General features: G+C 35.5%; 1 protein-coding gene across 1 annotated transcript in view; it reads right to left on the minus strand.

Annotated features, from left to right (window-relative positions):
* Window positions 1–23,564, minus strand: part of TMEM131 (transmembrane protein 131) — a 91,237-nt gene that overhangs the window by 31,188 nt on the left and 36,485 nt on the right. Inside the window, exons 5-15 of the mRNA XM_058833183.1 lie at window positions 15,051–15,174; window positions 14,026–14,142; window positions 13,029–13,151; window positions 12,308–12,388; window positions 9,564–9,714; window positions 9,380–9,436; window positions 8,386–8,447; window positions 3,211–3,319; window positions 1,292–1,400; window positions 418–571; window positions 146–316 (exon numbers count right to left, since the gene is read on the minus strand). Coding sequence (XP_058689166.1) covers window positions 146–316; window positions 418–571; window positions 1,292–1,400; window positions 3,211–3,319; window positions 8,386–8,447; window positions 9,380–9,436; window positions 9,564–9,714; window positions 12,308–12,388; window positions 13,029–13,151; window positions 14,026–14,142; window positions 15,051–15,174 — 1,258 coding nt within the window. The remainder of the gene's footprint in view (window positions 1–145; window positions 317–417; window positions 572–1,291; window positions 1,401–3,210; window positions 3,320–8,385; window positions 8,448–9,379; window positions 9,437–9,563; window positions 9,715–12,307; window positions 12,389–13,028; window positions 13,152–14,025; window positions 14,143–15,050; window positions 15,175–23,564) is intronic.

Raw genomic sequence — 23,564 nt, forward strand, 5'->3', positions numbered from 1 at the left:
TAAATTTCCTATGTAAAACTAAAGATTTAAAGGGAACAAAGAAGAATTTTTCAGCAGACACCAAAGTAGAATAAAGAATTAAAGAGTCCTATGAAGTCTGCCTCTAATTAGACAGAAGTTGCCATAAGAAAAGGAAAATACTTACATCTAGAAATCCTGTGTACGCTCGGACAGGTAGGTGAAATTTAGAAGCATTGGTGATAAGTAGGATATTGTTGTCTACGTGAACAGATGATGTGGAAGGCATAAAATGAAGTGTAAAAATGTATCTGGATTCATTGGGTGGAATTAAGACTGGTTTACTGAAGTTCTGGACCTAGACCAGTGAACAATGAAAACCAAGGTTACAACTGAACAAAGTGCTTCACATTTAAGCATTTACTAACAGGTAAAAGAATTCACTGAAACAGGACTTACTTTAAACATTGGTTTTGCTTCTTCTGGTAACACAATGTCATGTATAAGGACTGCAAAACTGAACGTGTTTGTTAGGTAGATCAGCCTTTCCACAGAATCAGCAGCACTGTCACGGATGTGAAAGAGTGTGGCAGCATGATCAAATCCTAAATAACTATTAAAAGAAAAGAGTGTAAAGAAAATAAAGATTTTCCTCAAAGTGCTTTCCTTACACAAAGACTAAAATTCATTACTTCAAACAACAGAAAAGGTACATACCCCACCATTGCACACTGGAACTATATTACCAGCATTACAGGGGTGTTAATAACAAAGTCATTAAAATAAGAAAAACATGTAGTTCAGAATAATAGAAGGACTAAAAGAAAATGAAGTATTAAGATAACTTGCAAATCGTGTATTTCTTATTAGCCAAATCATGTCTCTGCAGCACAAAAATTCTCATAGGTAAGGTTTAGTTTGTTTGCCTTTAAAATACTCTGCCAGTTCTGTTGATAAAATAGCACCTCATTCAAAATGTTTTTAAAGTCAACTTAGCCATACTTTGTAAATAAGTAACAAAACCCGAGGAAACCCAGTTCTTCCAAAATTTTGCTTAAAACCAGAAGTATTTTCTCTACCCTTATTTCATACAGCAATAGAACCGCGGATGCAAAAGCAGAAATATTTCCCTACTGCGTTTTTAAAATGTATCGTCCGCAGTTTTCAGCTGCTCTGAAAAACAACTCACTAAGGTAAATTTTAACTCAAGCCTTGAAACCAACATATGAATGGCTAAAACTACCTCATCCATTTGTTTCCTGAAAATCAGGAATATTCCCTTCTAATTTAGAGCATCTAGTTTGTGAACTATGTTTGGTTACTGGAAGCTTACCCATCCAACACTTCTGCTTGATATGGTATTTCAAGTTTGGAATAGCTCTTCTCTTTTGCTTTAACAGTTATTTTCCCAGAAGACTGTGATGCTCTTTTTGCTTTTGACGCTGTACACACAAGAATATAAGAAGTTTGTTAAAGCTGACAAAAATTGATCCATCAAGTTAGACTAGAATGAGTGGAAGAATAAAACCACAGAGCTAGCCCAAAAATTAATTATCCATTTCCATGGAAGGAAAAAAAGTGGAGCTTAAGAAATTTCAATAAGCAAATTGACATGGTATAAAGTCTATGAAGCAAGAGATTCCCTATTCTGAATTCTTTCCATTTAACACCAGTTAGATGACCTGACTGATTTAGTAAGCTTTTCTACAAAAGGGACGCCTGATTGTTGCTGTCATAGAAATAACTTGAACATGTCCAGAGGATAATTTGGATCCCAGAACTAAACTCTCCACTGAAAATATGGAATAAAACTATCCCTTCCCTAACAGAAGTCTGAGATTGCTGGGTCCCTCACTTAGAACTACCAGTTGAGAGGAACTTTGGGACAGAAATGTAACAACTTCTTAATAATGAAGAAATGAAAGACAAGCTAAAGGTTGCAAAAAAGAGAAATAGAATCCATATAAGAACCCAAACTACACAAGGCCAAGAATGATGCTCACAGGTCTGCTCCAAGATCACAGAACAAGCAATGTTAGCCTGGTAGCAATAGTGATCAAAAAAAAAAAAAAGGTATTCAAATACCAATTAAGAGAAGCCACTGAGCCCCTAAAACCCCTGCATGTAATTAGGACAGCTGAAATTGCAAATATTTAGGGCTGGCTGCTTCACTGATAAGAATTCATCAAGTCAATTCCTGAAATACATTAAGCAGCTTAACTGAGTATTTTTCCCAGGAACCACCATTCCTTCTAAGATGTACCATATGTTAGCCAGGAGGTCCTCATAAACAATTCCCACCAGCTTCAAAATCTTAATGTATTATTACCTCAAGTTGACAGAATTCCTCTCTTTCAGAATTTATAAGCTAAAACATATTTCACTTGTTTTAGAAACCATGAGATATTAAATTTCTAAAGTGCTAATCCATAAATGATAATAAAAAATCAATCCTCTTCTCTTTATCCATGCAACTTCTAAAATTATGTCTACCACAACTACTGCACATGAAAGATTCGCTTTTTAAGCAATCCAGGCAGAAAGACTTGCAGCACTAACTAGTATCATAAAGCAGTAACAGTCACCACTGCTCCAACGGCTCATTAAATTCTCGATAAAAACAGAGGCACCTTTCTACAAAATGTCAGCATATTATTTAAAGTCACACCATGTAGGAGAAAAATCATTGAATATCAAGGTTGGAAGGAGACCTCAAGGACCACTCGGTCCAACCTTTCCTGGCAGAAGTACAGTTTAAACAAGATATCTCAGTACCCTGCCCAAATTGATCTTAAGTGCCCAACACTGCAGAATCCACCCCTTCTAGGGGAGACTATTTCAGTGGCTGATTGTTTTCATTGTGAAAAATTTTCTTCTTGTCTCTGAAACTTCCCCAGGAATAACTTGTACATGTTACTTCATTCATTAAGATTTCTCAAAAACAAATGTCCATTTAAAATGAAAATACATATAAATTATCAGTGCCTTAACATAAGAATACAGTTATGTTTATTAGAAAAATTAAGAATACCTTCTCATCTATATTTACCAGTCTAAGACACTTGTTGATCATGAACAAAGACAAACCTTTCAGAAATAACTGAAGTTCAGAAGCCTTTTCCCGGTAGGAAAATCTGATTTTCTTCTCAAAATTATAAACAGTGTTTTATTGAGAGTGAAAATAATCAAAGAAACTTCAGTAAGTTTTCAGAAGCACTTGACAAGTTCTAAGAAGAGAGGAGCAGTACTTACCATCAAAGCTAATGCTTGCAACTTTGGTATATTTACTTTCAGAGGCTTTTAACGTAACGGGCTTGAAATGTACTGTTATAGCTTCATTCTGTGGTGTAGGTCTAACACTCTGCAAACAATCAAAATATGAAGTATCTGTAAATTTATCATTGCTAACATGCTGTGAAGCCTTCACGTGTCTTTCACAGTGATAAAATTGAAACTAGTTTTGGCCAAGCTCTTACAGGTCTGTCTTTCCTATAACAAAGCAGCATTACAAGTGGTTTTAGAGTTTTTTTTTCAGGTCCTACTCAGGCAATAGACAGGAAAGTGGGTAACTGTGAGTTCTCCTTGGAGACATTGAATTAAGTGGCATTATGGCCAGAAACATATTAATGCAAGAAAGCAAACCTTATTTAAATTAAGGCTTAATTTTCATTCCTAATGCTTCAGGGCTACAATAGCTAGGCTATTTGTTTCTGGTACACTCACTAACAAAACTCTTAACTGACTTGTGCAACTACCAGAGAGAATACAGACATCTCCCTTGTCTCTAATCCCATGCTAAGTCTTAAAGAAAGAAACAATTAACAGCATAGCAAATGTTTTGTAGACCTGTGATGACATTCATTCCACACTAACACTCTACAAGGTCACCCTTTACATCTGTTTTAACTAAAGGGAAAAGGTAAATGGGCATTACTGGAAGAGCTATTGTGTCATTATTTTGCATTTGTGTGTATTAGCCAGAGCTGATTTGTAGAGGTACTCATTGCTATGCAGGAGGATAAGGGATTCCATGTCATCTGAAGACTATAAAGATTGCTAGCAAACCTCTGAACTAGATTCCATGGAGAAACTGGGCATGAAGCATTTAAATGCTCTTATTCTTGTTTTGCTTAAAATTAGGATGGCTGCCATGATTCTTCCTCCTCACCTGACTTCTGCTTTAAGAACAGCTCAGCTGCTCACGTACCAGCTGTTAAGCCACACCAAATTACAGGATGCTGAATTAAGGAAACTGAAATGACTGCTGCCTTACCTTCTGCTGGGCTGCAGAGGTTTAGCACCTTCTTAATAAGCAGCTGAGCCTTTCTTGGTTAGGGAGGAGGAAGGCAGACAGCTAGTGGTACAAACCAATTACAGTTCTGCCAAGCCAAGCTGTCCTTGATTGTAAATTAAAGCCATAAAAGTGTGCATAAATAACTAAGTTCTGCAGACCATATGATCCTTATTGGAAACAAGCAGCACAACTACTGCAGCTAATGAAAAATCTCTGTTAACTCAACCAGAAGTTCCGTATTTTAGATTTACAGCATTGACCTTTGTCCACCACCATATCTGCATACATAGGGTGCAGATATTTGGTATTTCTCTTCATAAGTCAATTAATAACTATCTCAATTTTCTTCTATGAGATCAACATTACAAAACTGAAATCCTGACACATCTTTTTTAAAAAAACCCTCTTAAAGCAGATGAAATCAAAGCTGTGATAAAGTTCACAACTTCTGGATGACAGAGATGATAAACATATTTAGAAGCTCTTTTCATGCAAAATGCTTTAATTACTGGTTTGAAATAATGCTGATTTCATTTAGTAAATAAAATTGGAAATATTCATAAGGACAGCCTGTTACCGGAAAAATGGCAGGTTTCAGAGGTGCATCTCTTATACCACATGTGTAACAAACCTACATGTATTTATTCAAAATGTCTGTAGCTGTAAATTTAGTTAAGGAAGGAATTTACACTGGTTTGTTGAAATTTCCTGAACTACATAATGCACATTTCCCATTTGTTGCTTGATTACATGCTATAAAGGAAAATACAGAATTAAGACAACTAAGGAAAAAAACAAACATCCTTAAGAATCCTTTCAACATCACTTTCCTCAAATTTCAACCTATTTCAAAATAAAGCTCAAGTAAAACCTGTCCTGAAATACGCATTAAAAATCATCAAATATGGACAGGTCCTGAAAATACATACAAAACAAGTTCTGTCAAGAACATAATATGACCAATTTTCTCAGAAAATTTCCTAACAACAACTTTTGTAAGAAAGAATAATTTTAAATGCTTCAGTAACACATGGCTCTCCCACAGAATGACCCACTCAAGATTCCTGACCCTGCTCTGTGAAGACACATCCAATATTTAGCATAACTGCAGAAAATTAAGACTTTAGATGTTCTAAAGGACACAAAGATGGGCTAAAGCTTTGTGCTTCTGCAGTTCTTGAGAAAGACTTTGACGGTTTAAGGACTCTTGGGCTATATGTACTCTAATAAATTAAAGAATATGGGTTGGAAGACTGACACATTCATCTATACTGTTTACCACTCAGAAGCTGAATCCAGTTTTGTCTTGCCCACCTAGCATAGATGAAAAAGCCCTGTGGCTACAGGAAGCAGATTAAGGCTGGTTCCATTAGTGTCAGAACCACCTCTGAACTGTTTTATTCTCTTTTACAGACACTGTCAGAAATTTCCTGGCCTTGTGTTTAAACAGAGAAACACCTAACTAATTAAAGTTCACTTTCTCCATAAAGAACCATCCAGAACATGGAACAAACTACTGCTAAACTGTAATCCTTGATAATTTTGAGATGCATACACCCAAACGTGGAGATAAAAACACAACAGAGAAGCAAACTACTTGCAGATTGCTAAGAGAAATTAATCTCTATTCTAAAGCTGGGACAGAACTTAATACTTCCTTATACAAACACTTTTCAAGCTGATACAATTCAGCATCACTAAAGCTATCCTGAAGTTCCTGGTTCTTCATGCATCAAACATGATCAGGACCTCAAGCTTTGAAGAGTCCCTTTGCTTTTAGCAGTCAAACAGGCTTAAAGTGCCTTAAGGAAACACAAAATTTTCATTACAGAGAAGGGATAAAACAAAGTGTTCAACAACTAACATTCACCAGATTTTTGACAGAACGGCTTAATTCTTGCAGCATGACTGGTTTATCCAGTCATGAAATAAGCATTATTCTCCTTAATAATGGAACAAACCCCACAAAATGAGGGAGATAGTATAAGGAGTTTTAGAACTCAAAAAAGAAAATGACTTGCTCTTATTTTCCTCAACCAGTTTGTTGGACCACAGCATGACTAAGTACTTGAAGGCAGAACAGCTACAAGTCTGGCAACAGTATTAGCGGTCTCTCACACACTGATGATCTGAAGATATTTAGTTCCTCCAGCACCCAGCTTAAACATATGCTAAATATAGCCTTGGCCTTTTCTTCTGACATTAAGATGAAATTTGTAACACAGCTCTGTCTCACTACTTTTAAACCCTAGCTCTAAAGGGTCAGAAGTCTATCTGTCAAGCTTTCCTAGAAGTAAGCTATTCACCAAGCTCCTTCAAAAATTCTTTACTCTTGCTTTCCACTTTGAAATTCATCAATTGGCACAGCAGCAGAAAGTCACACAGCAATTCAAAAGTGAGAAAGGTTACAAACTTCCCAACAAAGCTGTCCCTTAATGAAAAGAACAATTGATTTGATGTGCCATGTGATACACTGAAAAACACATCATGTCTCGACCCGTGTGGTAGCTTTTTCCCTGCAAAAGTGAGTCCCAGAGGCTTTAAAAATGCCAAATCAACTGTTTTGATACAAAGTAAAAAAATAATTTATTTGGGAAAGTCTTGTCATGACATGTATGATGGTTATCAAGTGACAGCCTTCAATTCGATCAGTATTTATGGTTCATGGCCCATAGTCTGAAGACCACAGATTTAAAAAAAACAAAATGGATATGCTTGGGCCTTTTTTTAAATAGAGGAGTATGAATTAGGCACTACACTACCAGGTATTAGAAGTGATACTGATGGTCTGAAAATATGGTTATTTGCATTGTACTCAGCAAGTATATTATACACTTGAAAAAATAAAAAAGACAACAAGCAAGCTGTCAAATCTAAGACGACAAATATAGCTGGAAAAATAAATTATTGAATTTATTAACCCTCTCAATGCAAAAATCACATACCGGTCTTTTTGGTTTTTAAAATCCTCTACAGAAGTTGTGCTGTAACTTAAAAAGCTATGATTCCTATAGGATCATCTGACCTCATTAATGCAGTAAGCATCAAGACCTCAATGAATTAAAATCTTTTCGCACTATACTGTAAGTTTCTCTTGTCTTGAAAATTGTAAGTAACAGCTTAGCAAGCACTGCAATAGTCCATTGTCACTGTGAAAACTTATCTTAATCACTAAAATTTTTCCTGTTTCTATTTTAAATTCATCTAGCCTCAGTTTCCAGTATCCTAAGATTTTGCTAGATCTCTACTATTAAAACACTGTTCCTCATAGTTATAGCTTCAAGCTTTATAAACACAGAAACGGTCTCCAAGATCTCAGTAAGGAACCTTTGCCAATCCTTCAGTCATTCTTCTGGCTCCTCTGGTTTCTTTTCAACACTTCAACACTTTTTGAAGTGCCCTGGGACAAGGTATAGCTAGCTACACAACTAAATCTGGAAAAGAAGGAAGACAGGAAGGGGAGAAGGAAGAAGTGAGAAAAATAGTGGGCAATGAGAAAAATCACACAGGAAAAAAGTATGAATGAGCAAAGGTGGACTACCAGACTAGTGCCAAAATTCTGAAATAAAAACAGAAAGTAGAAAATCCAAGTGCTAGAATTCTGAAGCTGGCTGCACTTCATGTTCATCTCCACTGGTCTTAATGCCCTAAAGTGCTTGGGTTTTTTTGTTATCTCAAGCAACAAATCAGATAAGCTCAAGGAAAAAAAGGTAATTTTACAGGCAGCTCTTGAAAGCTACTCTTTGCTTATCTTAAAAAATTATGCTAGGGAAACACTTTATACACTGATGTGTACATGTGATGTGCAAAAAAATCTTACAGACTTGTATTAATCTCTCACTCACTGAACATGAATTACTGTTCCCAAGTATGAAAGTTTCCAAAGGTTCAGATATTGCAGGTACAGCCTAAAAATGCTGCTCAGAGCATTCAAAGGGGGCCATGGCACAAATTAATTTTACCATGAAGAAAAATTATTTGTTCTGCTATTATACAAGATATTATACAAGATACATTTTCAGTCACCTAGCTTTTAATTCTGAACACTACATGGTGAACCTGTGAATGATCAATTTTTATGAGAAAAAGTAAATCCAAGCAGAAAGATTCAAATTGAAAGAAATTAAACTTACTGTAATTGGCACATCTTTTGTTCCTGAATTTAATAAATGCAGATTTAAAATTTTTGGCAGATCTGTTAAAGAACAAAAAACACACCTGTCTATTAGGCTATTTTAACATATGAATCTTATACAAAGTCATTTATACTAACTAGTTTCTTATATACCTCCACTGTTCAGCGTTAAAATTTATACTAGCATGACAGAATAGCCAGTCAAAACAGCTAGTCCCAAGAATCTGACACAAACTGCATTTTTGTGTATTAGTAGGTATTCCATGCTTCAGCTTACCACTCATATTTCTAACACATTAGGAAGTGAACAGGCTAAAAATACTACAATCAATGACTGTCAGACACACCATGTCCAGAAGAAAATACTCTTACTTGAAAATTTTTACATGTAAAGGAAGTAGTATGGAAAAGTTCTTCAGAAGCTATCTTTTTTTAGTTGAACAAAAGATATATACAGTTTTTCGTCAGCAATAAATCCCTCTTTATAGCTTAAAAAAAAAATCTCTGGTTTTTCTACTTTCTGATATATATTTTTTTATCACTAAACAATATTAATGTAAATGTAAAATTTTAAGCCTAAATGTGTTAGAGGCAATTAAAAAAGATCCTATCATAAAACACTTGATCAAGTTTGCATACTTTCAGTTTTCCCTATGTCTGAAAATTATTAAAATTTACCCAGAAGTGAAGCAATTTTCATAAATTCACAGAATAATTGAACCAAAATGCTTTTCAGACTAAGCCACGTGTAACTGTGTAACATTAACTTTACTACTGGACTTACAACCTGGTGTGCAAACTACTGCTTGTTTGTACACATCCCAAGTACTCTTGCACCTGTGCACTGTTGTAACCTGCTGTTGTTATCTGTCTTTTTAAAAGCATCATTCCACAAGCAACCCTGACCAGTACAAAGGTAACTGGGCTTTATACTTTATACCCTTCCCCACCCTATTCCTGATAAATACTTTGAGAACTGAAGAATAGTTTACCTTGTGTTCGTAGTGTACCAAAATCTAGCATTTCTGTTGATGAATAGATTCCTGGTGCTTTAAAAAAAAAAAGTTACAATTTTCTTATTATGCTAAGAGTTACTTATTTGAATAACTGAAAAAACCCCAGCCAAAACACAACAGACCCAAAAATCAACAAAACCCCAACCACTCTTTCACATACCTGTTGTAACTTCTACTTCAACAGGCAGAATAATAACTTCTGTGTTGTCTGAGGCATTTGTTTTTATTCTAATGAAGGCTGTATGATTATCTGCTTCTCTTGAAGAAAAGCTGGCTCTCATCACTCCTTTTGTTTCATAGGGAGGTATTTCCTGGTTAATAATCAAAGCACATCTATGAGAGTGCAGTAATTACAAAAAAAGATGTCACACCAAATAATTACAATAGAAACATTGAGTATAACTGTTAAGAGAAAAAGCTACAATAGCAGGAAAAGATAGGCTACATATAACTGAAATTACCATTACATTTATAAAGCATAATTGTAATCATCTAATATGACAGTGATTAAAACTAGGTAAGATGCAAGAGAACTTTCATGTCCCCTTTGATTAAGTTATCAATTCTATGATTCTAAGTTTTGTGTATTCAATTTGTGGTAAAAAGACAGTAGACTAAATTAGCATAACCTGGCAATAAATGGAAGACATTCAGAAAAAATGTCGACAGTAATATCAAACATTAAGTTTGCATATTCTAAGTGTTTTTTCTCCAAAGCAGACAAGCCATACAGTTTCAGTGCTAAACACAAACTAAAACGGTGCATATCTCCGTGCAGCCAGAAGCTTGTGGCGCTCCACATTTATTAGTCACCATGTAATTTACAAGAAAAAGTTAAAATTAGTTTTAGTTTCTGTACCATGCCTATTCTATCAATTCTAATCTGTATTCAGGGTTCGAAAGATATCTCTTTCTTTCTGTATTTTCTGGACACAGCTGCAGCACATGATTAACTTCAGCACTACAGCTGAAATACTAATACTGGATTGTCTTCCTCATCACATCACAGAAGGTCTGAGGATTGGGTTTTGGTTGGTTGCTTGGTTTTTATTTTTAAAAAGAAGATGAAAACCTTGACTGTAAACTTTCTAAGGCACAATGACTGCAGATGTATTCTTTGAAAACTGTTGAATATCTTAGTAAGAAGATTTCAAGTTCTGTTTTCAGACCCAACATAATGCAGCCATTCATTAATGTATCAAAGAATGTGATCTGACTCTTCCATATGTGTAACTAGGGATCCAAAGTTGGTCAGATCAAAAAACACTCCTGCATATGCAGACTGCTCCATCCAATCATTCAAGCATTTGGCATCAGAACAATTTTATACAATTATGTATATCCATATGTCAAAGTATCATCACCATATCTCAAATAATTTCTGTTACTTTGAAGCTTTTTCTAACTGCAGTGCAGCTCTTGACATAACCAATACAATGATGTATCTGTGTGTTTCCTCCTACTGGCTTGATTTCTTCAAGCTGCCTTAACGTTTTGAAATACAAATGGTTATATGAAAATGCATACCAATGGTATGAAAACGGATGGATAGAGGAAACAAGAGGATTAGTCTTTGCCAGACACTGGAAGCTTTCACATGTGAGTCATCATTGCTTTAGCTGGCAACCTGGCCAAGAGAAGCTGAAAAACTTCATGCTCTGAAACACATCCCCCCTAACTTCTCCTGACAACTAGGAAGGGGCTATCTCTAGGAGCAATGCAATTTGACTAAAGCAATGTCAAAACATTAGGACATTAATGTTTTAAAATCCATTTTCATGTGAACATCTAACCCTCAGCATCTGTTTCCACTGCATTTTTTAAAATATCGTGATCTGTGTTAATACTTATTTCCTTGCAACTTTTGTACCTAAAACTAAAGTACTGCTATTCTAATGGACTTTCTCCAGAAAAGACAATAATTAAGTATTGTGATTGTCCCTTATAACTCACTTGGAAATACCTTCTTAAAACAAATATAACTGTCACATTACTGTAATGATACACTTGAGCAAGAGACAAACTTAGGAGCCCAATGGCTCTGAAGTTTCTCCTAGACCAAAAACCATCATAAAAAAACAAATAATTTTAACTGAAAAGGAAAACACGTTTTGTATCATTACCAATGGTGTGACATACAGCATGGTGCCAAGAACTGTATCTTTGCAACACTTATAAATTTTATTTCACTTAAAGGTATCAGTATGTGTTACTTCAAACTAGATTCAATGAGCCAGACCACAAGTGCATCCAATCCACTACCTTGTCTCTAGCAGCAGGCATGATGAGTAGCAAGTAGCTGCAGGGCATACATGTAGGCATATGTTCCAGAACAGTTTCTCGAACACTCTCAGCTCATGATCTAGGGGTTTACTTCATTTACACACACTGATGCTTTATTTAGTAGTCTGTAATAGATTTTTCTTGCCTAAGTTTGTTCAGATTCATTTTCAACCCATGTGTGCATTCATAGTAATTTGCAGGAAGGACTTCCTAAGCTAAAAAACCCCAGCACCACCAAAAAAGCCAAGAAAAATAAAAAAACCCTAACCAACTAACCAAATGGGAAAAAATGTACACTTTTACTGTGGGTTAGTTCCAGCTCACAGGACTCCAGGACTGAAAGCTCAGGTAGGTGTAATTCATTCTAATGGGAATAATTTTATGCTTCATATTTCAAAACAGCACAGCTCAATACATATGGCTTATTTTAATTAAGCTTTTCATTCAACTCCTACTACCATAACATTTACAGACCCTGTCATTGTTTCCATTTTTAAGGGTTATATTAAATGACTACATGACAAGACAAAAAGTTAGTAAAAAAAACCCAAAGCCTAAACTCTTACCAAACTAAAACCTCCCAAACACGTACAATAAGTGCTGCAAGACATGACTACTCACCCATAGCTTTCTTGTACCTCCCTGCTGACCTGTTGGAAGCTCTAAATGGAGATCACCTCCACTGGAATACACTTCTACCACCTGAGGTGGATAACAGGAAAATGTCAGCACTCAACCTTAAAGGGATCCTGTTTACTTATCAGGTACTATCATGTGCGATGGCATAGGTTAGTGACTATTTGACCAGTGGAATACCTTAAAAATTCACTTTAATGCTGATACAGCCATTTGTTAGTGCTACACTTTATGCGCTTTCTTGAGAATTTTACTGTTTGTGAATCACTTAACAGAATCAGAATTTGGTTAGGTAAAGACATCAATCCTGCCTGAACATACGAATGTTTTCCAAGATTACATACTAGGGTATATTGAAACAACACCTTATGCTGCACAAACCACAAAAGTTCTGTTTGTTTGCTTCAGTATTCTTTCTAATTACCAGTGAAGTTTAAGTCTTTATTTTTCAGAAATTACAACCATTTAAATAACTGAAATTTCACTGGAAAACCTCAGTTTAGGAAATTAAGAGATCTGTGACTATAATCTACAATGTCTAGAACAGATCTGCATTTGAGCAGAAAAAAAAAAAAGTCTTATAATATGAAAGACATGACCTCAAATAGCTCTAAAATTTAATCAGAATTTTAAGAAGTACCAAATTACACAAAATTTCAGTATAATACCATAAACAAGCATTTAATGATTTTTCTCTTATGCTCACCTGCAAAGGTTCACTGTGAGGGTTATGGATATTTATTATAGGAGAGAAGCTGCTATTTACAGGAACTCGTGCCCCAATAAATGGGCGCAATCGATAGGGGTTCGGAACTCCAATGCCAAACACCTGGTCCAGAAAAAGAAACACAAACTTAAGTAGCTGTATGTAAATGGTGCAGAGCCTAACATGCACACACATTTTAGCAATCCACAAATAACTCTTTGATTAGTTTTATAGTATACTTATAACTGAACCTTTAAAACCAGTATCATACCAAAGCTCTGAAATAAAGAAACTGATTTCATTTATCTTAATTTAGTTTGCGGCTAAAGGCTATTCCTCATTTCTACCATTTACTTACATGTATACTGAAAAACAGGCAATCAAAAAAACACCTTTTTTCTGACACTCTGGAGTGTCAGATATAGATACCAGCTAAAGGTTAACAAAATATTTCTTTAATCATATCATTATGAAACTACCCATATTAGGAAGCACTTTTGTTGTTGTTTGCAAAACATTGTTATGGTAAGAATTATATTTTTTCAACAAGGGGATTTCTCTCATTTTTCACTTTTCAGTCTCTCTCATCTGTCTAAATTATCTTTCCGACTCTCCAGTGAGTATTTTTTTCCAGTATAATGAATAACATTGTGTTGCCACTGGAACAGATAAGTAAAGAGCTAAAGGATGAGCTAGCTCCCTACAACAAGCCACCAAAATAACACATATAAAACAGGTATTGGGAGGATTTTAAATCCTGTGTAATTTCATTGATCTGGATTAGAGTACTGCTCTACCCATCTTTACAACGCTGTATCTGTGTTACAACAAACAACAGGGATGGAAACTTCTTCAACTGGGTTGATGGGGAAAAAAACCCCAAACCAACAACCCACCACTACTGTGCACGTATCCTTGGGTGGTTAAGCATCCCACAATAGATACTGCTTTGCCTGATTCACCCTTCACTTTTCTGGAAAGCATGTGATTCTCTTACCTGATAAGTAAATACCCCATGATTAGAAGTGTTAATAAATAAAGTGTTCTCTACATTTCCCACTACTCTTGCGAGGAAAACTACATCAAAGGATGTATTCCCTCCTGGAAGAATTTTCTGGAAAAAATAAAAGCAAATAAGCAGAGGGATAAGGAAAACTGTTTACTGAATAAATAGCACCATGCAGATGAACAATAGTTTTTGTGCTGCAGAAGATCCTCATCTGTTCTTTGTGGAATACAACAACTGCAGATTTGGAAAGAAAAAAGTAGAACTTGCAAACAAATGAAATCTGTAACATGTACATAAATGTGTAAAAGGAAATAGTAAAAATAATTTAAAACTATTATCTAGTGCAGAATCATACTTAATTGAATTTTTGCACTGAATTCTGAATTTAGAATTCAGCTTACAACAAAAATATTTTAGACTGACAGTTCAAAAGTCACTGGAGAAATGCAACTGCTACAAGACTTCTATAAATGCAACAGGTTCTTTTATTACAGACAGGTTTTCTGAATTTTTTCATGCTTACATGGCTCTTGCTAAGCCACAGGCCCTGCAGACAAAACTGAAACTAGAGGAGTATCTGACAGCAATGTGGTTAGGGGTTAACCCTGCCAACACCATGCTTTTGAATGTGCAAGTTCCTGTAAAACAATTACTTACAGCTGTAAGTACACTGGAGTGACTACTGCACACCAACACTACTTCACGTGACAGAACATTAGGAAAATTCATAGCAACAGCCTGTTTCTTTAAGTGATCTGAGGAAATGTGCTCACTTCAGCAACAAAGGAGATCTGCTGTTAAACCATCAGCTATAATATACATTTTCAGTGTAGTCAGGACTCCTTGTGTTCCTGTGCTCAGCTTGAATTTGCTCTGATATGAGATGAACTGCAGTATCTTAACACTTCTAGGTATGTAATTATTGCAATAAGTCACTCTTTTAGAGAAGCTTCCATTCAGACTCCAGAGGAGGAAGAAAAGCTAATTTTAAGAAAGTAAAAAAAAAAACTTACCCTATTTTGGAAAAATGATGCATGAAAATGTGATGTTGTAGCAGATATTGATACTAATGTAATTGTTTCTTCTGAGCTAGGGTTATGTAGGTAAACTTTTTCCATTTTTGGCATTCCAACTGGCCTATCAAAATAGAGAGAGAAAAAATTTATAAAGTCTCAGAAATCTAGACAATAAAGCATTGGACTTTTTTCCCATTACACTAGATAGGAGCAGAAAAGTGATGAACACTGACAACAGAGTTTTGCATTTAATTCTTTTTTCAAGTAACATATGTATCCTGGACCTGTGAGAATTACTTAGTTAACATATTTTCCATTATTTTATTGCTTACTTCTCCTGAAGTTTTACCTCATGTTGCATCACACTCATGAAACTATTGTCAAATTTTTACTTCACAATGAAAAGAAGCAAAGTTTTCTACTCCTATGACAGAACCTCTAAATAATTATCTTCAGGCAGGATGTACACAGCAACTGAAAATAAACAGAACCAACTGAGACAAAAGTCTAAATGCAAATTTTTTTCCACAATACATTATAAGTAGTCTTACCCAGAATCCAGAATTTTTCTGGTATTACATTTTATAATGTGCTCTACAGAATTAAGTATGCAGACATGCGCAGCAACAACCATTTCATTTCTATATTGTATTTGAATTCATTCCTTATGTAAAAAAATAAAGGCTTGAGATAAATTCCAGCATTTAGGAACCCTAAAACATGGAAGTCACACTGTCAAACAACTGCACAATTTTTCAGTAACAAGACATGCTAACAAATTTATTTGACACAAGCTTTTGGCCAGTTTCTTTCTGCTTACAACAGCTGAGGTGACAGAAGATGCTTCAGTTGCAGCAATTATTTTTCAAACTTTACTGTCTCTTCAGATTTTTTTCATGCCTTTTAACTCTTACATGTTAAGTATCAGCACCAAAGCACTAATGAAGCATGCAATTTACAGATTAAAAATTGCTGCATTTTGAATTCTGGAATTCAATATAGTTAATTCTTAACTTTCAGGCCACATGTAGTCCATGTAGCACTCTCTCCCATGTCACTTGCTCCAGACACTGCAAGGACACCAAAACTACTGATAAGAATTACTATCTGTAGTACCTGCAGCAATGATGACCAGAAACAGGAAGCTGTTCCACCAGCCTCAATTAACCTTAACAAACCAAATTAATACGTGCTATTGCAGTCAGTTTTTCATCTTATAGCAGGGTGTGGAATACATCTCAAAAGATGAAGCAACATAACTTTTTTGTAAATTAAAGGTTCCAGCGAATGGAGAATTTAGTGACAATAAAGAAACTATGCCACAATTCACAAAGTGATTGTGGTTACAGAACCTCCTATGCATGACACATGGGCTAAAGAAGCAGATACTGAAGATCATGTTATCAATTCAAAGACACAATTATTAACCATCAATAAATGACATCATCACTAACAAAAATATATGTGCAGTCTGCCACTGTAAAACTCTTTGCTTTGCTTGCTGAGTTCACCTAATTTCATGACTCCATCAGCAAATACTTGTTTTTGATCCTTCTTTCACTGTCAAAAAAATCTCATTTTGACTCCTCTAACTTCACCAGTGACAAAGACCAAAATTTCTATCACCTTCCAAAACCTGTACAAAACGAAACATCCGGGTTAAACTCTACAGAAAATATTTTCATCTCTTGCTACCATACATGGGGATGTCAGAAAAGGAAATGGTTTATCAGCTGTGACATTTTGCATTAACTACTGTAACTGCTACACTGTTGATCAATGGAATTATACACTAAACCTATGCACCTGTTTTTCTTTTGCTAGGATAAAGCTTACCAAACCAGAGGAATGCAAGTGAGAGCCAGCCCTCCGAATTTCCTCATCTCTACCCCCACCCCCACCAAAAATCCCACCATAAAAACAAACGTGCAAATCCACAACCAAGAAAAGTGTCTGCTGATAGGGAGTTATACTCAGCACCCCCTGAATTATGAACCCACTGCTTTAAACACTCTTTCACTGACATCAGTACAGGTGGCCTTGAGTATTTCAGCTGCTTGGTAACCATGAAAAGCAGAAGCTTCTATACCACTCAACATTTTTGCAGCAAATTCCTTGTTTAGACAAAGTGGTCAAGCCTTAAAGCAGTACATTGACTGTTTTATTTCTTCCCTTTTTAAAAAAATTGTGGTGTTGCTAGAATCAATCTCCTCCAAGACTGAAGAAAGCTCTTGCAGTCCGAGGATCAGCTGTCTGCTCCCTAGTTCTTACTACAGTTTTTCACTCTCCTTAGTGGAAGATATGCTCCCAGTGCCTTAGTGCAACTCCTCTGCTTGCCACAGTGCAGGTTTTGGGTACTTCTCTTCCCCACAGCACATTCAGCAGCTCATCAAGAAGAGGAAATCATTCTCCTACTCTGTAAACAAAGCACTCCAATCACACTTCATATGAGGACTTAACAGCAGAAACTAGAATCAAACTGAACAGTTCCTTCCAACCACAACAGCAAGAAGAGAGAGTTGAGCAGATTTTAATCACTGTATTACATGTAAGCAAATGGCATGACTAGCGTATCATCTCTGGCCTCTAAAGAGAAACAGCTATGTACTGAAAACTGAAGATCAGAGTATACTTCACTGACACTTGTGATGCATCATGTGTGAAATATTACAAAGCCAAGAAAAAGATCTTGAATGAACTGGCAATATTGAAGCACCAGTCTGCTCACATCAGAAAGGTAGTTTGCAAATAATACTCTTTAGCCAGGAAATATTTCAAATATTAACAATCTTTAAGACCTTCATGCTTTTCCAGTTCTGAAAAGAAGGGACTATACTTCTGTTTGAGAAGCTCAGGTCTTTAAAAACAAAATGGTAGGGAAACAGCCATAACCAACACCACATCTCACTAATTTAATATTCCAGACTTAAGTGCCACAGGATAATTATAGGTAATAAAGGCAGAAGACACTAAAAAGGCATTCTGATGTCAGGATTTTGGTTTTTTTTATTTTACTCTTTTGCTGATCATTCTGAATTTGAAACAGCAAGTCTCGTATTACATTTGGCTGAGATACATCTCTCCTTGTATTCTTTAAGTGTGATGTTACCCAAATATACAGAAATAGGACCTCATAAACCTCATCTGTTTTTCCTGCCATCAGACATGGTAAAATCCAGGTATGGCAATGTGCAGCAGACACCTCTAATGAACCTGCATTTCAAGCAATAATCTCATATGGGATGCTCTCCAAACTGCTTATCAAACTGCTTATCAAACTGATTACCAAACCACAATGATCTGCACAAGTATGGTTGTAGCCGATGCCAAATTTTAGAGCAGAATTTCCCAGAGCAGTCACAGCTAGCACTTTTTATTGTGAGAAGATGGTACAGACACAGACCTTCAGGCACACATGAACTATCAAAGCATGTAAGATTTTGCCCCTGATTCTTTGTCCTTGCATAATGCTAGGTGAATCTACACTGATAAAAAAAACTGATACCATAATCTAGATGAGAAGATGCTAATTAACAAGGGTGAGGTGCCTGGTCAAATGGGTAAAGAAGCATGTGTTAATGATCTTTACTGCAACTCAACTCTTTCCAAAGTCTGAGTTAGTACCTACAGTGTTTTGTAAGCATGTCCTTGTAATGGAATTCATTGCTGTTCCAGTGATCAAAAGGTAGATTATTTTAACAATGGAAATCAGCTCTTGCAAATTTTGGGGAGATGAGTTCTTGAGTTACTGGCCCAAAACTGACTTGAAAAAATATATAGCTATACATTGTGAAGCAAACAAATTGAGAAAATGCTCTTTTGAAAAAGAAATTAACTTTTTTTTCTTACTGCATATAGTTTAAGCACCTCTGTAAAATGCTCACTTGATTTATGAAAACTGATACAAATCTATTACTGAAAAGCAAAAGATATGAATTCAGCAGATACATTCTTCCTCTTCCATCTCTTATTCCTTCTAATGAGACTGGAAAGAGATGTGAAGTCAATCAAAAGCTTCCTAGATACGTTTTGAAATGCTGGGAATATAGGTAAATATACTCAGTATTAAATTCTGGTAAATTTTTCATGCATTTGGGAATTTCATGTTTTCCCCCCATGTATTTTTTTTCGTTTAGCATCTTTGGCAACCGCGGAAACAATTGCAAATAAAATGAGTTGTCACACAACATATCAGAAGTGTCACAAGGGTTAAATCAGTATCCTGTCATACAGTATCCTATCGGACGGGTGAATAACAAATGCCTAAAGGCAGAAGCGTAATGTGGAAAGCATACAAAGTCAGGTGCCCTGGACACTGTCCTAGGCTCAGGAACTTCCTGAACCAATGAAGACAGTTCCCCAGCCAGAAGATCAGACTGAGCAACAATAAGAACTTGGGTGTTGGCTTGTAACATATCCAACTACTTTTAATTAAAAGAAACAAAACAAGCTGGTCTTACAAGGTTACCTCTAGAGACTGAAAAAGAATGCCTTTTGTGCCCCATTCCGAAGAAAATGCTAGTCTCCTTAGACAAAGGAAGCCTGCATCATGTACAAAATTAGAGAATTAGTGAGTAGAGCATTCTTCCTGCTTCACACAAAACTGGTTGAGTGACACAGGCACTCAAGTGGTTTCTTTACCTGAAGTTAAGAGTAGCTGAAGCATGTACATCTGCATTCTCAAACACGTCTCCAACTCAGAAAAGCAAAAGAAAACAGAAGGGTTTTGGTTTTGTGTATGTATTAACCTATAAGTTGGTTGTTTCTTAGCTTCTAGATTTCACTGACTTTTAACAGAGAAAGTTCTTTGATACTAGACAAAAAGTTGGTGCCAATGTAACATACTAAATAGAGCAAGTGCTCCATTTCAAGTTAGGAATCTTAGACTCCACACAACAAAATCATGCCTTTTCCAAACAGTTATCAAAACCACATATACAAGTAGTAGAGTTTATCCAACCATGTCACCAAGTATGATTGGAATGAATCTAGGAGTATAATGAACTTTCAGCAGCATTGTGCAGTCTAGCGTGATATGTGAACAAAACCTGAGGCAGATCTGGATGAAATGTAAATTTACTGTCAACAATTTCTCACATTCAACAAACTCCAAGGGAAACAAAGTTTCCTTTAGCAATATTTCTTTAAAATTCCAACAGTCTCAAACTCTCAAACTTTAGAAGTGTATCATATGTACTGTGCAAACATTTGGATGTACATTATAGGCAACTTACTTTTAAGTAAATGTACTTAAAATGTAGGAAAAATAGCAATCTAAATTATTAAATCTAAATAATTACTCTGGTTGCTAAAATTCTTCATTTTTTTTTATGCAAGAGTTCTTGAAGAAAACAGACCATTTTGCAAAACTTTTACCAACCTCATATTATTTGAAGGCTTTAAGGGTATTTGTATCTAGTGTATATCTAGTAGATGCAAACATTTCATCTACAGCTCAGGAAAATTTCCAGTAGCTAAATTGTTAACAATAACATTTCTCCATTTTCTTACCATGCTAGTCCTCCCTTAAGTTTTACACCAGTCAAGTATTACAAGAGTGTAAATCAGTTTACACTGCAGTACAGCACATTCGTGATACGCCTTGACTTTCTAAATGCCGCCTTTTCATTTGTCTTGTTCTTAGTTCATGTAATTAGAAGTACAACGGTAGGTAATGCAGCCTAGATTCAAAGGAAGGTATATTAAGAAAGGTTTAAGATAGGCTGTACTCTACAGATTTTTACCCATTCTGACACTATCCTGTCCTTAAAGTAAAGCATGTCCCTTACATTACTTAGAGTAACATAAGGTCTCCATGCCTGCAAGAGGGTCTCAATATTTGAACATTGCCAAGCAATTGCTTTCAAGCCCAGCTTAAGCTTTCATAGAATATTCTGCCAAATACTAGAGCTCACAAACAAGAAACATGGTAACATTACAAAAATCCCCTAATCAAAACACTTCAAAGGAAATTCAAAGTGAGATTATCAATATAAAACTGAAATAAAAAACTTCAGAATACTGCCCTACCATGAGAAAATTTTGTCTGAGAATGGGACCTTGCTCAAATTGAGCGAATCAAGAGTCTCCATTCACCATAGAAGAATATGTTGATCAAGGATTAAAATATTACTGTAACCGAAAGTATAATTTTATACATTACCAACCATTTCTATGAAACAGGGGTAAGATGTAAACTTAATTTAAAATAACTCCACATTTAAAAAAAAATTGATAAGCAGTTCTAGATTTTATTATATTTTATATCCTAAAATACTCAATACGTAAGTGGTCCATTATCAAAAGGTACCTCTATCAAAAAATTTAGTTGGAGAACATAAATTTAACTTTTGATACTGTCAGAACTGAATTAACAAAGGTGAAGGCAATGTACTGAGATCTGTGAAGACCCACATTCTCCCATAAAGTAGTTGAAAGGACTGAATAGAAACTGCCCTGTAAAAGTATTTTTTAGCCTTCACCCCAGGTGGCCATCTGTAAGACCCTCTAATATGAAGACCTGTCTTAAGCACAGAAAGTCATATAGATAATGACTGTTACACCAAAGTAGCTTCTGAGCAACCAACTCCCAAAGCTACAAAGAATAACATAACGATTATTGTTTGTAGGTTAGAGCACCTCAGTTATTTCCATTTAACAACAGGGGAAAGTAACAGTTTAGTAGAGAGAATACAAGGAACAGAATGCTGGTGAAAAACAGCTAGTTGGCAGTAGTGGAGCTGGCTTTAAGAGGAAGGTTTTCTTCTCTTTAAAGCCCTGAATCTCTGATACTCAAGATGTTGCAGAATTTGTTCCAGAAAAGTATTGGTGTTGCTTCAGAAACACAAGAAAGAGGCTTACACATTAAATAACAAGTTGAGTATTCTACACTTAGTCCAAGTAGTCCCCTGGCACAGTGATATGGGAGAACCTGCCTCGGTTCTATCCCATTCCCAGAGGCTTAATGCATGCAGAGAACATCTGGGATCTCTTCAAGTGAGCTGAAGATTTGCATATCCTTTTGCATATCCTAATATACAGCATGCATTTATTTTGATAAATGTGAGATTACCTGGACTACCTTCAAAGTAGTAGAATATGGTAGTGTTTACTTTATATTAAAACAGCATTAAAAACCCTCCAACTGTTATAAACCGGAAGGCCACTGTAATCTCATCTCCAGGTGGAATACAGGGAGTGTGTCTACAGCACATATTTATCAACTTAATACAGGTTTTGATTTTCTGAGATCCTTAGATAAAGTAACTTTTATTAACTATTATTCCTGCTTAAGTTGGCATGTTTTTGAAATATCTGATTAAACACACACACTCTTAGCAGACCAAAAATGTCACAGGAAGAATGGCTTGACTTACAACTGAAAATAAATATTAGATTTTTCTTTAGCCTAGGTATGATACCTGGTGATAGCTCAGCATAAACATGAACTTGGAACAAGTTTGCTTTCCTAAATGCTACATGCTACTTATTAACAAAATACCCTTTGGGTATAGTACTTATTCAGAAACTAAACATGCATTTTATGCCTTTTCTAAAACCCATTAATAACAAAGACAGAAAAGCCAGAATTTGAATGTGAAAACCCTGTCTGTTTTAAAAGGCAAAAACCCCAAAAACCTAAATCTGCATTATCTGACTTCCAAGGTGCTTGGCACCTGCAGCTTGTTCCCACCATAAGGCTGAGTTACTCAGCATTTCTCAGAGTTGGTTCACAGATTTTAAACTAAACTTTGGGCCTCCAAATCTAAACCTTTTCTAAGCCTGTTTTTGGCAATTTACTTAAGTTTCAATAAATCAGAAGATTTCTGCCTGAGACTATAACCTAAATGACAACAGATAAATTAATGATATACAGCTACCAAAAAACCCCACAAAAATCAAAGAAGGAACACATAAAGAATCAAGATCTAACACACCTTATTTTAGGTTCCTTATGTTAATAAGGAACAAAAGGCAGCAATCCCCCAGTACAGTTTGCATGCATGGTACAGAGCCATTCCGAAGTAAGAGATCTGTGCTACTTTTAACACTATATTAGATCTATACTATTTCTTCTGTGCATCTAGCTTTGACAAGAACAGCTTACATTAAAAGGTGAAGTATAATGAAGAATGACAAAGTATTTATGGCACTGTCTTGGATCTACTTGTAGTAAGGGGAAAAAAAATCATCCTTGGAAATCCGCAAAACAAAAAAGCATACATAGCTTTCTTCAGAGCATAAGCATGCTAACTCTAGGTAACCTTTAAAAGACATCTCAGAGAACACCACATTTATTTATAGTAGAAAAAGATGAATAAAATACATTGCCAAAATCAAAGTCTGGAACTACTATGAACTGAACACTTTTACAATTTTTAAAAGAATATAACTTAAATCAATAGGTAAGTTTACCATAGCTCTAACAAAAAGCACACTGCTCTACAAGTTTGAATTCGTACTGCACTCACCAAAATAATTTCTTAACTATAACCTAATTTTCTCGTAACA

This window comes from Poecile atricapillus, chromosome 1 (genome assembly GCF_030490865.1).
Source record: "Poecile atricapillus isolate bPoeAtr1 chromosome 1, bPoeAtr1.hap1, whole genome shotgun sequence".
In the NCBI taxonomy this organism is placed as follows: Eukaryota; Metazoa; Chordata; class Aves; order Passeriformes; family Paridae; genus Poecile; species Poecile atricapillus.